This window comes from Manihot esculenta, chromosome 11, assembly GCF_001659605.2.
Source record: "Manihot esculenta cultivar AM560-2 chromosome 11, M.esculenta_v8, whole genome shotgun sequence".
NCBI lineage: Eukaryota > Viridiplantae > Streptophyta > Magnoliopsida > Malpighiales > Euphorbiaceae > Manihot > Manihot esculenta.
Genome location: NC_035171.2, coordinates 29,379,091 through 29,394,159, shown reverse-complemented (window position 1 = coordinate 29,394,159; position 15,069 = coordinate 29,379,091). Strand labels below are relative to the sequence as shown.

The 15,069-nt window shown below is 34.0% G+C and overlaps 1 protein-coding gene across 2 annotated transcripts; it reads right to left on the bottom strand.

The window, feature by feature from the left end:
* Nucleotides 1-1,814: 1,814 nt before the first annotated feature.
* Nucleotides 1,815-10,553, bottom strand: LOC110625854 (transmembrane protein 230). Of its 2 annotated transcripts, XM_021771526.2 has the most exons (3): nt 10,093-10,553; nt 9,773-9,936; nt 1,815-2,309 (listed from the first exon to the last, which is right to left on the bottom strand). In XM_021771526.2, exons 1-2 carry the CDS (start codon nt 10,280-10,282, stop codon nt 9,815-9,817), a joined length of 312 nt encoding a protein of 103 aa, XP_021627218.1. In that variant the 5' UTR covers nt 10,283-10,553; the 3' UTR covers nt 1,815-2,309; nt 9,773-9,814. The 2 variants fall into 2 exon arrangements, with proteins under 2 accessions (XP_021627218.1, XP_021627217.1); XM_021771525.2 differs by lacking the exon at nt 1,815-2,309 and having other exon boundaries at nt 9,571-9,936; nt 10,093-10,552.
* Nucleotides 10,554-15,069: the final 4,516 nt, after the last annotated feature.

Sequence of the window (15,069 nt, the reverse complement as noted above, 5' to 3'; positions counted from 1 at the left end):
TATATATATATATAAATTTTAAATACTTTTATTATTATTATTATTATTTAGTCTATTCACATTAAAAAATAATTTTTTTTAATTCAATACTTTAAATTTTGATATAATTGAATTGGAGAAGATATATTATCGTGTCAATACGATTTCACACGTTTTTACTATAAATAAAATCATGCATGAATTTATGTAAATTTATTTGAATTCTAGTTTTTTTTAGTATTTTTCTTTAAAATTTTTTTATTATTTTGATTTGATTTTATTTTAATTAAAAAAAATTTATAAAATTAAGCTGAATCAATTAATAAGTAATAATATATATTTTTTAATAATATAAAAAGATTAACGTATAATTAAAATTAAAATATTTTAATTGAATTTTATAACAGTAAAAATAAAATATAAAAAAGTAAGAAATTTATTAATCCAAATACAACGTGAGACTAATTAAAATTCAGAACGATTGATTCATTTTCCTTTCAGTCTCAAGAAGTTTATCCCACTTTCTTGATGCTTGAACAGTGGTTTGTCCGGTTGGCAACTGGGTAAAGCCCAAGTATTATTGGGAGTATTTGAAAAGTTTAAAATTAAAAAAAAAAAAATTAATATTTTATTTCATTATTTTTAAATAAATTATATATATGTTTTTTTTTTATTTTTAACTACCCATTAATAAAATAGTTATTATTGTTAGGCGGTGCCTTAGCATGAGTTGGATTTAATTTTAAGTCATATTTCATTCAAATTCTTTATTTTATAAAAGTTACTTATATGAAAATAAGTAAGTAATTTTTTAAAGTCCAATGGATTAAAAAAAGGTCTCATGTTTGTGTATATTTAAATTTAAATTTAAATTTTTTAATTTTAATTTAATTGGTATAATTTTTTACATATCAATGTAATTTTATTATATAAATTGCTAAATTTAATAGTTTATATGGTAATTTAATGATCAATTAGCATACCATAATAAAAAAAATTTAATATTTACATTATTTTATATTTTAAACTAAATATTTAAATTTTAATTTAATTAGTTTTATATTTGCATTGAAATATAATTTTAATCAAGTTTTAAAAATTAAAATATAAGAGTTTAAATATAATATAAAATGTAATATTTTATTATCTTTTAAATATAAATTAATTCAAAAATAATATTAATTTATATTTCACTATACTCAAATAATATATTTGATTCTAAAATAGTAATACCGACAGTTTTAATAATAAATCTATTTTATTTTATCCTAATAATTATAAAAATTTTATAATAGATATATTATTTTTAATTATTTTATATATACCGTTATTTTAAATTAAATAATATATTTATTATAAAATTTTTATAATTATTACAATAAAATAAAATTTACTATTCAAGGGATAAACTACATAATTAATAATTAGATTATTTATCTTTAATTTCAATTTTAAAAATTAGTCAAAATTACACCCAAACATAAATGTTAAATCAATTTATTTCAAATTTAAAATTTTGAATTAAAATGCAAAATAATAAAAATATTAGACTTTTTTATTAATTGATTAATTAAAAAATAATTATAATAATACACGTGACATGATAGCCAAATAATCAAATTGTCACGTAAATTATTAAATTTAAAAATTTATAAATTGACTAAAATTACTCTAAAATATAAAAATTAAATCAATTAAATCAAAATTAAAAGATTTAAATTAAAATACAAATACATGCAAGTATTATATTTTTTTGAGTCAATTGGTCTAAGATGTTCAGTGACAAAGAGAACGTCAATCGTCTGTTGTGTAGCCTGTTAGTTGCACTTGATTTATATTCTTACAAAACATAATTTGTATTATGCTAGTACATGATTTATGTCTACAAGGCTGAAAAAGAAGATAAAAATAATGCTGAAGAACTCAACTCTTCTCTTTCCATATTTACATTTTCTTAAGGTAAACCCTATTACTAGAACAATTTTTCAAACTAATTTTGGCAACTTTCAACTGCCACAGGCACTACAACTTGCTCGTTGGAAGCAAGAAGCGAACGCGCAGTCCATTGAGTATAAGGAAAAATGACATAAGTTAAAACAGATGAAAGCAAAATTTTACAGATTAAATGCATACATATTTTTGAACATGATTCTTCGGATCACAGCTCAACCGATTCATTTGGACAATTCTCAGCTATGGCTTTCCCAAAACCAACCAACCTCAAATTACATCTCCAACTTTGTAGTTAACCTCATTCATAATTTCTCCACAATGGCACAAAGATATCCAAGTTACCATGCTTAGCTACTGCCTCTGTCAAAACAAGTGTCCTGCATGTTGAGCGGAGAATAAATTCGTTATAGCTGCACTGGTCGGTAAATTGACTGAGTTTGTTAATCATGTTTTAAATATAAATTTATTTATATTTCCACATAAATTAAAACTTATTAATATAATTAAAAATATAAATTTTATTTAATCATGTTTTAATATATTGTTCACTCGTATAATTTCATTAAATTTATTTTACTAAACTATTTTTTAACTAATAAATTTATTTTTTCCAACTACTAAATGAAAGATGTTAAAAAACTGGTAATACATAAAATGATCGGAAAAGAAATTTGAGCCTATAATTGTAAACCAGATGGAATATAAAATTGTTGCACTATTCATTCTCTCATCATATAATCAATTTATTATTCTTTTCGTATCATTATATATATTGGCATCATCATATACATTCACAATATATTGAATGAATTAGGACTAAATTTTGTTCATACTCATCAATCCACCTAAGAAGTTTAGTTTCCTAGGACAATTATTGCCAACACCTTCACTTGTTTGACTCTCCAATTCACTGAAAGACGAATTTAAGCTCTCAATAGTTAATGCTCAGGCAAGAATGGTAACACTACCAAGTCTTGAAAATGTTGCAGGGTCTAAAATGCTCTTTATACTACATGGCATTGCATATGAATGTTTGCTTCTATAAGACAGCTCTGATTACATTAACAAGTAACCAAGGTTGAGCTGTTATATATTATTTGCAACAGACATGAATGTTTGCTTCTATAAGACAGCTCTGATTACATTAACAAGTAACCAAGGTTGAGCTGTTATATATTATTTGCAACAGACTATGAATGTTTGCTTCTATAAGACAGCTCTGATTACATTAACAAGTAACCAAGGTTGAGCTGTTATATATTATTTGCAACAGACGTTTGAAATATATTTAAGTACTCGACTGTCAGTTCAATTCCAAATTGATTTACACATCAAATTGGTACGTATTATATATAGCATTGTAGAATCTTATATTATGAAAGTTAGCAGTGAGCCAATATGCCTTCAATGACCAACGTTGAACAACCAATAATACTAACTAAAATCTCCAATTGTCTTAATCTTAAATAACATCAGACAAAAAAAATACCTAAAGCTTTACTTCCTGATCAACCTAGAAATCAAGAAAAACATTTCTGAAAAGAGCCTGAATGCCAATCACAGTAGAAATGAAAATACCGCTAGGCAACACAAAGGCTGGAGAATCTTAATTTGACATGAAGCCAAACAAAATCTTAGCCCAAAATAACCTTGCTGCCCAAATGCTCTCCATAAAACAGCAAAGCAGAAAAAATATTTAACAAATTGAGCGACCCCATATACAAGTACCAACAATCAAATTGGCTAATGCTCATATGTAAATAGCAAAGCATTAGCATTCCAATGTGATAACAATTATACCCCAAGATTGTGACACGTGTATACGTGAATCGAAATCCTTTTCATCTAGTTGGACCAGACAGTAAAAAATCCAACTTATTGAGTAGAAAGAATTAAACCAACAACACCTTTGAGTTTACTAAAGTCCCAAATAGACAAATTGGACTCCTCAAAGATCGGAGAGGACGGACAGACCGACCTCCTCAAAAGCCCGTATTACAACAAGGCTTTGAATGCTACCATGACCTACATCAGTAAACGGAAGGAGCTTACTAGCTTATTTCTATGTAGGTCGGATAAACCTGACACGACCTAATGAAGTCGGGGTAAAGATGTTGATCTCCTACGAGCTGGTCCCTCCTTAGTACAGCACAAGGATTATAAGTGCACATGCAGAGCGTACAAACTGGCCAGCTCCGCATTTGTTGTCCTATAGCCCATCATTAATGTATTGCTTGAAACACCTACACAAAAGTATCCTTGTCCCGTCAGAAAGGGACACGACACCAGGGGCATCAACTTTATCCAAAGGTATTTATACATCAAACTAACCCTAAAAAAGGATATCTCCTTCTCAGAAAAAAGGATCCATCTCTCTCACACGGAGGGAACCAAAAACCACTACACTCTTCTCTTCTCTATTTTACTCTCCTTAATTCCCAGATCTGACTTGAGCGTCGAAGGGTCTCCACCGGGAACTTCCCCAATGGACCTCTAACCGTCTTCTTCATCTTACTAGTCTCCTTCCTCAAAGCCAATCATGGAGAAAACCAATGGACTAATCACATATCAATGATCAACCCTCCGGATTGAACCGCTGCCAGGTGTTCACATCTAGACACCTCGCTGAATCTCCCTTTATTAAGTGACACCATCTATGAGGAACGAAGGAGACTATCTTGTCGTTGGAGTTTCCAAATAAAACCCATTGAAATCCACATGGCAAATAAAAAAAAAAAACTAATAGCCAAACAACAAAAAAAGACCAAAGGGAAGAGAGATAATGGAAGACCCGAGGATTACCAGCTACATAAAAAAAAAAGAAAAAACATACGGTGAAAATTAGATGGAGGAAGATGCTAATATGAGGAGGAAAAGAGATGGAAAAAAGATCTAAGAATCGCTAACAACATCTAAAAACCATATGATGAAAACCAAAAAAAGGCCGACGCTGATGTGAGAAAGGAATGTGACACAAGGGCAATTTGCCCGACGTGAAAGAGAGGTGATATGCGCGAGTTAACCAAACTATATAGTTATCTCTTTAGTTCAAAATATTTTCCTTCTGAACATATGTTTAGACATGATAGTATTTTAGAAACAGCTTAAAAAGTTTTCATCGGTGATTAATATTGGTACGAATTCCTTAAAAAGAGTATCATTAGCTTAAGCATGTTGCTATGAGAACTAAAAGTTGTAGAATGACTTATACATGAGAAACATTATTTATTAGATTCTTTACAATGATGAGATGATATAGTTGGACAAAATTAATATTTTACATTCAATTAAAATATAAAGCTAAATATCTTGCTGTTCAAATTAACGACGAGCATTCTTGTTACATATACTCTGTGCAAATTTTTATTTTGTAGATAAATTTTAAAAGTAAGAATAAGACTAATAAGACCTCAATGAGGTGAATAGTTGGTCTCGAAAATAAGACATCCGACACCACAAAATCGGTTGAGGAGATGAAGACCTCAATGAGGTGAGTGACCGGTCTCGAAAATAAGACTGCTGGCACCACAAAACCAATTGAGGAAATGAAGACCTCAATGAGGTGGGTGACCGGTCTCGAAAATAAGACTCCCAGCACCACAAAACTAGTTGAGGAAACGAAGCGGAAATAGACTGCCGACACCAACAAGCTGACTTGAGGAAACAAAAAAGTTCAACGAGGCAGGTGACTGATCTCGGAAATTGACCTCCGACACCAATCAACGGAGTTGAGGACAAAGAAATACGGAAGCAGTCTAGCAAGTTAAAGAGCTCGGACGACAAAGAGCAAAAGCGCTCGGATGACACTCGGATGACAAAGAGCAAAAGCGCTCAGATGAGATCCACTGCCAAGTACCAAAAAGTTCCCTCCAAAAAGAGCACGAATTGACAACATACAATGACAAGGCCATCATGGCTAAAACAAGTCACAAATGGCCTGCCGACCTAACAAGAAATTAAGATTTCATACAAACAACAGGGCTGATCATGCCCCACAAAAAAATACAAGGAAAAGTCCAAAATGCTCGGACTAAGGTCTGGGGCAAATAGCCCAGAATCTCCTTAAGAGCAAATAGCCCGGAATGAAGAATCAGGGCTTTGAAGCCCAAAATGCTTAAGGGCAGATAGCCATGAGGAGCAAAAACGCTCGGAAAAAACTTGAGGGCAAATAGCCCGAAAAGCGAATAAGGGCAAGAATAGCCTGAAAAACGCTTCAGGGCAAAAATATCCAGAAGTTACAAAGAGTCAAAGAGCTCGAAAGAAAGAAATAGTGATAAAAAGCTTGGAGTATCATATAGAGAGCCAAAAGAGCTCGGGCAAACAATCAAGGTTAAAGAGCCTGGAAAAGAGCTAAAATGTTTGTAAAAATAGTCAGGGCTAAAGAGTCTGGAATGACATAGAAAATCAAAGAGCTCAGACGAACATTCAGGGCTAGAGAGACCAGCAAAGAGCCAAACTGCTCGAGAAATCAATAAGCTCAAATGCTTATTAAAAGACCCAGGGCTTAGAGCTCGAAAAATATCTCATAGTAAAATGCTCAGAAGAAGACCCAAAAGGGCAGACCGTTCAGGTTAGGTCAAAAAGACAAGGCTGGAAGGGCAGAGCACCCAAGTTGGACATTCCAAAAGAAAAAACTACCAAGGTCAAACTTTCCATGAAGAAGACTACCAAGATCAGATCTCCCGAATAGAAGATTATCGAGATATAAAATTTGCTCTCTTGATTCGGTCTATGCTAAGTTGACCAATTCCATTGATCTCACTTCTTTTCGAAATGCGGCGTCAGAATAGCATGTCGGTTCCCTTCTCCAATGTACATAAATAACCATCAGAAAAACGAAAGGACAACTAATAACGTATAATAAATAGTCGAAAGCCTTTTCATCTGGTCGAACCGGGCAGTAAGAAGCCCAACCTATTGAGTACCAAGAATCGGACCAGCAACACCCCTCAGTTTACCAAAGCCCGAAATGGACAAATCGACCTCCTCAAAAGTTTGTACTACAACAAGGCTTTGAATGCCGACATGACCTACCTGAGTAGCCGGAAAGAGCTCATTTCTATATAGGTTGACTGAACCCGGCACGACGTGATGAAGCCATGGTACAGATGCCGACCTCCTATGAGCTAGTCGCCTCCTTGGTACAACACATAAGTGCGCATGCAGAGGGTACGAATCGATTGGCCAGCTCTGCATTTATTGTCCTGTCTGACATGCCTGCACAAAAGTATCCCTGCCCCGTCAGAAGGGGACACGACACCAGAGGCATCAATTTTATTAAAAGGTATTTATACACCGAACTAACCCTAAAAAAGGAATCTCTCCTTCTCGAAAAAAAGGATCTACCTCTCTCTCCCTGTCACACGGAGGGAACCAAAACCACTACTCTCTTCTATGTTTTACTTTCTTTAACTCCACTAAGTTTCCAGATCTAAGTTGAGCGTTGGAGGGTCTCCACCGGAAACTTTCCCCGTAAATCCCTGACCGTCTTCTTCATCTTACAAGTCCCCTTCCTCAAAGCCAAGCATGGAGAGATCCAATGGACCGATCACAGATCGATGATCAACCCTCCGGATCGAACCGCTGCTAAGTGTTCACATCTAGACATCCCGATGGATCTCCCTTTATCACAATGCAAGGCAAAAAATCAAGACATCTAAAGGAAGGAAAACAAAAGCACATCAAGTACGGCTTCAATCCACGCAAGAATTTTTGCACAGGATATTCACTATCCATGGGACCCACATAAACTCTAAAAGGAATTATGTCCTGAACTGAAATTTAAATTGAAAACAAAAGCTACAGCAACAGAGTACAGTAAATGATTATAGTAGTAACGGTTTTGTTCAAGAAATACAAATAGTTCAGACCACAAGGCTTACGTCCAAATGACATGGTTCTGTGTAACACATGGTCAAATATAGAATATAGCTGTCACAGACATATATGACACCAATATGCATATGATTTTTTTTTTTTTGGGGGGGGGGGGGGGCTAGGGTGGAGGGGGGCGTGCCAAATGTCGTCTGGGGAGTACAAAGCTCATCCCATGATAAGTGTAGGAAGCCTGTTCACTGATAGTCTTATTAATTCTGTCATTAGTTTGTTTAATGGATAAATATTATGAGATAAGGAGATAAGAGCAAGCGTTTATGTTGCACATGTTTCATTCTCAATACAATTTAAAGCAGCAAAACAAACATCTATACCCCAATTGTCACACCCAATCCCCAAACTGTAGAGACTGATATGACCCGGAAAACTGACAAAACTTCCCCTGATATTTATACATATAAAAACATGTAACTGCAAATTTTGAGAGATAAACAACTATATGCTAAATTGAGCAAATGTGAGTTCTGGCTTGATCGGGTGGCTTTCTTGGGACATGTTATCTCAGCAGATGGAGTTTTGGTTGATCCTAAGAAGATTGAAGCAGTAGTCAATTGGGATTCTCCAACTAATGTTACAGAGGTTAGAAGTTTTCTGGGCTTAGCAGGGTATTATCGTCGCTTTGTTCAGGATTTCTCCATCATTGCAGCACCATTGACTAAACTCCTTCGAAAGAATGCAAAGTTTGAATGGACAGATGAATGTCAAGAGAGTTTTGAGAAGCTTAAAACGTGTCTCACATCAGCCCCAGTTCTTACCTTACCCTCAGGTACAAATGGATTTGTGGTGTATAGTGATGCTTCTCACAAGGGTTTAGGCTGTGTACTCATGCAACATGGGAAGGTGATAGCTTATGCTTCTAGACAGCTTAGACCACATGAATTAAATTATCCCACCCATGATCTGGAATTAGCTGCAGTTGTGTTTGCATTAAAGACATGGAGGCATTATCTTTATGGCGTAACTTGCCAGATTTTTACAGATCATAAGGTGTGACACCATCACAGGGTGTACCTGCGGCACAAGTTAGGGCTGGCACAAGCAGAGCCAGTGGAGCTACTTCATCTTCTCAGTCTAGATCAACGATGCAACCTGGCAGACCTCGCACTCGGGCCAGAGTTTTTGCTGTGACACAGCAAGTTAATTATTTTCGATAAAGATGCACACATTCTTATAGATCCTGGTTCCACTCACTCTTTCGTATCTCAATCATTCTCTAAGCATATTAAAACCTTTAGACTGTGGGTACTCCAGTTGGGGATTCTGTAGTATGTGAACATGTGTATAGGTTTAATCAGGATCTAGCTGAAGGATCTTAGAAGTTTGTGGGTTGATTGGGTTGAGGGGGTGGAGATTTTGGTTTCGGGAATGTTTCGGGACATTCCCGAAACCACCAGAGCTTTAATGCTCTATATATATATATTTTTTTTATAGGCCTGGGCCTGGGCCTGATACCAATCATTAGATGAAAGTTTAGGTGAAAATTTTAGGTACACGGATATATTTGTCAAATCAAATGTTTATCAATTGCACTATATTGTCAATGAATATGAATTTTGACATCCACATCTTGTATGCTCACGATTCTACTAAATAATAAATGGAAAATCAGCATTGTACAAGCCGAGGAACTGATTGTTTATGGTTATACTCTTTTAAGGATAATGTGCTGAAAATATCATGCCTAATCAGTGCTGAATCTTAAAAACATAGCCATTTTAGGAAGCAAAACACAGAACAAAGAGGGAAGTTGAAATAAACTATATTATTAACTAAGATCAGGAAGCTAGAGTTATCTCATCAACGGAGTAACTGTATAAGACACAATTCCACTATATAGCAACAAAAACCAGTTGTTAAGAACAATTAAAAAATACAAAATTATTAAAATAAAGAAAGAACCCCAAGTGCATTAAAGAAAGAGCCAGAACTTGAGAAAGATATGTACACAAGTAGGTGGGCGCATACTGAAGCTTCAACTAATCAACAACTAGACGGGAGGTATGTTGGCGAAAGAGAAGCCTTTGTATCCCTTATAAGCATAGTAAGCAATCCTTGTATAATAAAATCCCGGTATAAACAGTACCATTCCCAGAATTGCAAAGAAAAGCCCTAATTCAACAAATCAAACAGAAAAATACTCAAAATCAGCAAACTTCAGCTGTTATTCGCAGACAGAACCCTAATTCCTCTAGTCAGTAAGCAAAATAACATTATTTTTTTTAAAAAAAAGTTGAACTCAAGCACATGAAAACAGGAAAGGCATACCATGAGCATGGTCACCGCCGATTTTGTTGGAAGCCAAAAAAATGCCCAAAACGATACCTACAACGCCGAAAACGAGGAGAGAGACGGCGAGAGCGATCTCCTTGATGGGTGGGCGATTATTGACAACGTATGATGTCTCTATCATTAAGTCGTCGTCTGTTATTGAGAAGGCATGGTCTACGTACGCCATTTCAAAGAAGAAGAGGGAGAGATTGGGATATTGATTTCCAGTTTTATACTCTTCTTCTTCTCTTTCCTTTCTGGGTTCTTCTTGCAGCTAGATTTAAGATGGTGGATTCTGAGACGGTGGATTCAGGTGATGGGATTCAAAGCTTGTTAGGTCTTTGAGCAATTGGGATTTCGATGGGTTTTTTTTCTGGTCGAAGTGATGGGTTGGTGGTTTAAGTTGGAAGAGACTTTTCAATGAGAAAGGTGAATTCTTTTTCTTCTTTGCTCTTCTCCTGTGCCGTGCCGCCACGCAGGCAAACCTAATGAAGATTTGACCTTGCAATTAAGGTAAACGGAAAATTATTTGGTTGTCAATTTTAAAAAAATGTATTTGAGTGGTTTAAAAATAATTAATTAGTAAATTTTTTTATATTATAAAAATTAAATAATAATTTTTTAAATTTAATCGGAATAAAAAAAATTTTAATGATATATATTAAAATGTTTTAAAAATAAGATATCAATATTGTTTAGAAAAAGTTAAAAAAAAAAATTTGAATAAAGAGTTAATAGTCTTCAATTTAGTGTATATATATAAGTTGAACTAATGGTGATAAAAAAGGGTTGATATGAGTGATAAATTGTAAATAAAATTTTTAATAATTATATTTGAATTAAACATGATAGTATTTGAGTTAATTTTATGAAAGATAAAATCTTTAGGAATGTGACATTTGGTAAAACATATCGTAGAAGAAAAATGGGTCAAACATGCAAAGATGTCCAAAGAAACCCTAGACTCAACAATCCTGAACGACTCGACTTTCTAACCCGGCGAAATCAACCATTCGCTGCTTTGTTTTCCGAAAATCAAAATATCACCAATGATAAAAAGGGTGAGGACCCTTTGAGGCAAAGAGAAAAATGGAAAGAAACTACCAGCCATGGATGGATGTCTCCGCAACCCTAGAATTAACAGACAACAAAGATAAATAAACTCATACATCAAATCGAGTGGAGAAGATATTCTAGACGCTTCAGAAAGGGAAGAAATTCCTCAATTATACCAAGTCAATCCTCTTCATAGCCAAGTTAGCTTATAGATCGACAATAGCGATTCTGAAAAATGAAGGAAAGCACCATAATCAAAAAAAGGTTCGCGCCTCTTTGATGCTCTACTAGTGAAAGAAAAATCTAAAAAGGCTAAAACCTGCAAAAGTAACAAAAAAACTATATGTAAACTACAACCAGACAAGAGCAAAGAAAGCACTCCCAACCATAAGTATAGCCTGTCAACATGTCTGGGCAACACAGTTTGGTGGAAGGGACAAAGCATGCCCCATGTCTGGGAGAGGGAAGGGGAGGAGCTACATGATAATCAGTGGTTAACACCTCCTCAAGGCATTGTGGAATCGTATTCCAACTATGAAAATTTGGAAAAAAATGAGCATTAGAAGCTAAGATATGGGCAACACAGTTTGTATGTCTACTAGACTACTACTCCAGGAGAGCGAAACTGTGACCAATTGCTGCAATGGTATCCTAATCTCAGCAATAATTGGAGCCCAGTCAGAGAAAGTTTCATAGGACACGTTAACGGCATGAACCAGTCTTGCACAGTCACTCACAACAATAACATTCCTATAAAAGAACCTTGAATCCAGGAAAGAACTTTGCGAAGACCTACTGCCTCAACCGCATGTGAAAGGAGAGAGCACCAGACCCATACCCAGAAAAAGCGCTGACAAACAGACCTTCTTCATTTCTAATCACCCCCGCTAGCAGATGTCGCGCTTGCCTGACAGGAGGGCAAAGTCCATCTGCTACGATCAACACATCTACCAGCATCAGGCCGGAACACTTTCAAACCCCGCTGTGCAGAAGCCCATTCCCGGAGAGAGCTAATGTTATGGGTGCTTTTTGTGGATAGAGTGTATAGACGCTGTACTAAGCAGGCTGCAAGTGTTGAAACTGTACAGGGTGCTGCTGAAACAGAGTATGATTGATGAATTCAAATTTCAAATTTCATGCAATTCGCATTTTATCAGCAAGACTTTGTTTAAATTTATTTGTTAATATCAACAAGATTTAGTTTGTTAGTTTTGAGATTGGTTGTTATTTTATAATTTTTAAATTTATAGATAAGTGCTTGAAATTCAAATTCTTGATGTAAATCTGAATGTAGCCTTCACTATATAAGATATTGATTCATGAAATAAAGTATTGAGAAAAAATATTACCAGTAACTCATGAGATTTGAAAACTCTCTCTAATGAGTTGAGCGTCAACAAAGGAAAAGGAAAATCAGAGGATTTTTCAAGTTCATAGACTCGTGATGAGATCCTATTCCTGGACTAATAACAATTTGATATCAGAGCTTGATGTCATGGGAGAACCAACCAATTTGAAGGAAAAATTAAACACTTAGTACAAAACACTGAAAGCTCGATTCGGTGAATTGGCTCGATAAATATCTCAGGTTGTTAGAATTGTCAACAAAGAAACAAATCAGGATGGCACAAGTAGCAGTCAACAAAATTTCGTTCCCCAACCTAATGAATGAAATGAAGGGCGAACAGTGCCTAGATGTGCGAAGCTGGATTTCCAGTCTTTCAATGGGTCTGAAGATCCATTGGGATGGGTTAATAGTTGTGAGCAATTCTTTCTCAACCAGCGAGCTGCAGAGGAAGACAAGGTTAGCCTAGTAGCCTTTCACATGACAGGAGAGGCTCAAGTTTGGTTCGATCGGCTGGAGAAAGAGGAGCCCCGAATGACATGGACGCAATTCAAAGAATTTTGCAATTTGCATTTTGGGCTCCCTTTACACAACAATTTTTTGGGTGAATTAATCAACCTCAAACAGACAACAACAATAGAAGAGTACCAGAAAAAATTTCAAGAAACCTTAGCAAGCACCTTTGAGAAGAAACAACAGCCGGTTGGCCTTGAGAAACGCTTTCCAACAAACAGTACACCCTAGAGATCATTAACAGGTGTAGAAGGGGCAGTCATGGCTTTCAAGGGGTTGACTATTGCAGGATCAAAAACAACATCCAGTGTGGGATCCTGTTGGCCTCCTGCAGCCTTTAGACATTCCCCACCATATATGGACAAACATCTCCATGGACTTCATTGATGGCCTACCTAAATCATATAGTTTTTACTAGTCATTTTTTGAAAGAGCTATTTCCTTTATGTGATGCTCGACTTCTTTTTCTTCTACTTATCATTCATAAATGGATGGGTAAACTGAGATCGTAAATCCACCTTACCTATATCTCCACCCGGGGAGAGAGGCAAATCCATGCAAAGAAGGTTTCTCTCCTCCTAGAGAGTAAAGGAAAACTTCCAAATGAGGCAAAAAAAACCGGCTAAATCCGGAGCAGTGGAAGTCTAAAACCTCATAAACTCTCTCTTCAGGAAGAGATAGTAGCTGTTTTTTGGATTGGTATTTTCCTCATCGACTTATTGTCGAACTTGAACAAGAATTTGTTTAATTATGATTTATTACGGTAATGCTGAGAGGGAAAGAGAAAGATGATAACATCTTATGAGATAAATTGTACACATAAAATAAATATTTATTTTCATTTTTAGTCGTTATTTACAAATATTAATTTGCAAATAAATCAACTCATTCTTAAATTCCGTGGAAATTTTTTAAAAATATGTTAATTTATGATAAAATTATTAACATGCATATCAATTTATGTATAAATTAAAGATATGTTTGGAATTAGGTTGTGAGAAAAAAATCTATTGGAAAAGCAATCTAAAAAAGTTTTTTTTTTCTCATTTTAGTGTTTTTATGAATAATTTATATAAAAAAAATTTTAAATTTATTTTTTTTATATTTTTAACTAATATATTTAAGAAAATATTTTGTTCAACGGCTGCTTCAACAATAGTATTAAACAGAATCTAAGAAATCAAATAATTTTTTTATTATTAATTTCTCCTTCAATATATATAACATAAAAAATGTAACTATTTATTATAAGTATTGTTAAAAGCTTTTTGTTAAAAGGAATTACAGATTTTTGTCACATAATTAAACAGTTCTAATTTGAAAGATTCTTTATGTAGGGGTGATAAAATTATAAAAAAAATTAAAAAATTATATTATATTAACGCAAATTTTATAAATTAGTTGTACTTAAAAAATTATATGCTCATAAGACATGACCAATCACTTTTTCTTTTTAATTTCCACTAGAGAGAAGGCCAATCACTTTTTCTTTATTTCCCGCTTCTTTTAATCAGCACATATAAAAAGGGAAACCCCCGAATTTGCTCTCCCCATCGTTCACAGTAACAGCTCTAACTCTAAACTTGCACACATTCAAGAAACAGAGGAATTAGGGATCTGATTCAGGTACTCTTTCTCTTTCCATGAACTTGTAAAAGTTTTATAGTCATCATGATATTATCTGTTGAAATTAACTAATTAATCTTAGAAATCTTAGGGTTACCTATTGTAATCTAGATTTTGTTTACATTGTATGTATTGTTTCTCAGATATATTAATTACTGCACTTTTGACTCGTCGAGTAGTTTATGTTTGTTTTCTTTTCTTCTTGGAAATTAAGTAATCTTGACTTTCTCTTTCATTTCATATTTTTGTGTTTAAGTAATTAGTAATGCGATATTAATAAGATAATTGAGGAGTTTCTAGTTATATTTCATTTCGTTTTCATCAATATCTCTGTGTATAAATTATGTGGTTAATTGATTATTTCATAGCAGAAAGATATTATATCTTGAATGTAGCACATGATTAATTTGGAAAAGGATTTGCTAGAACTCTTT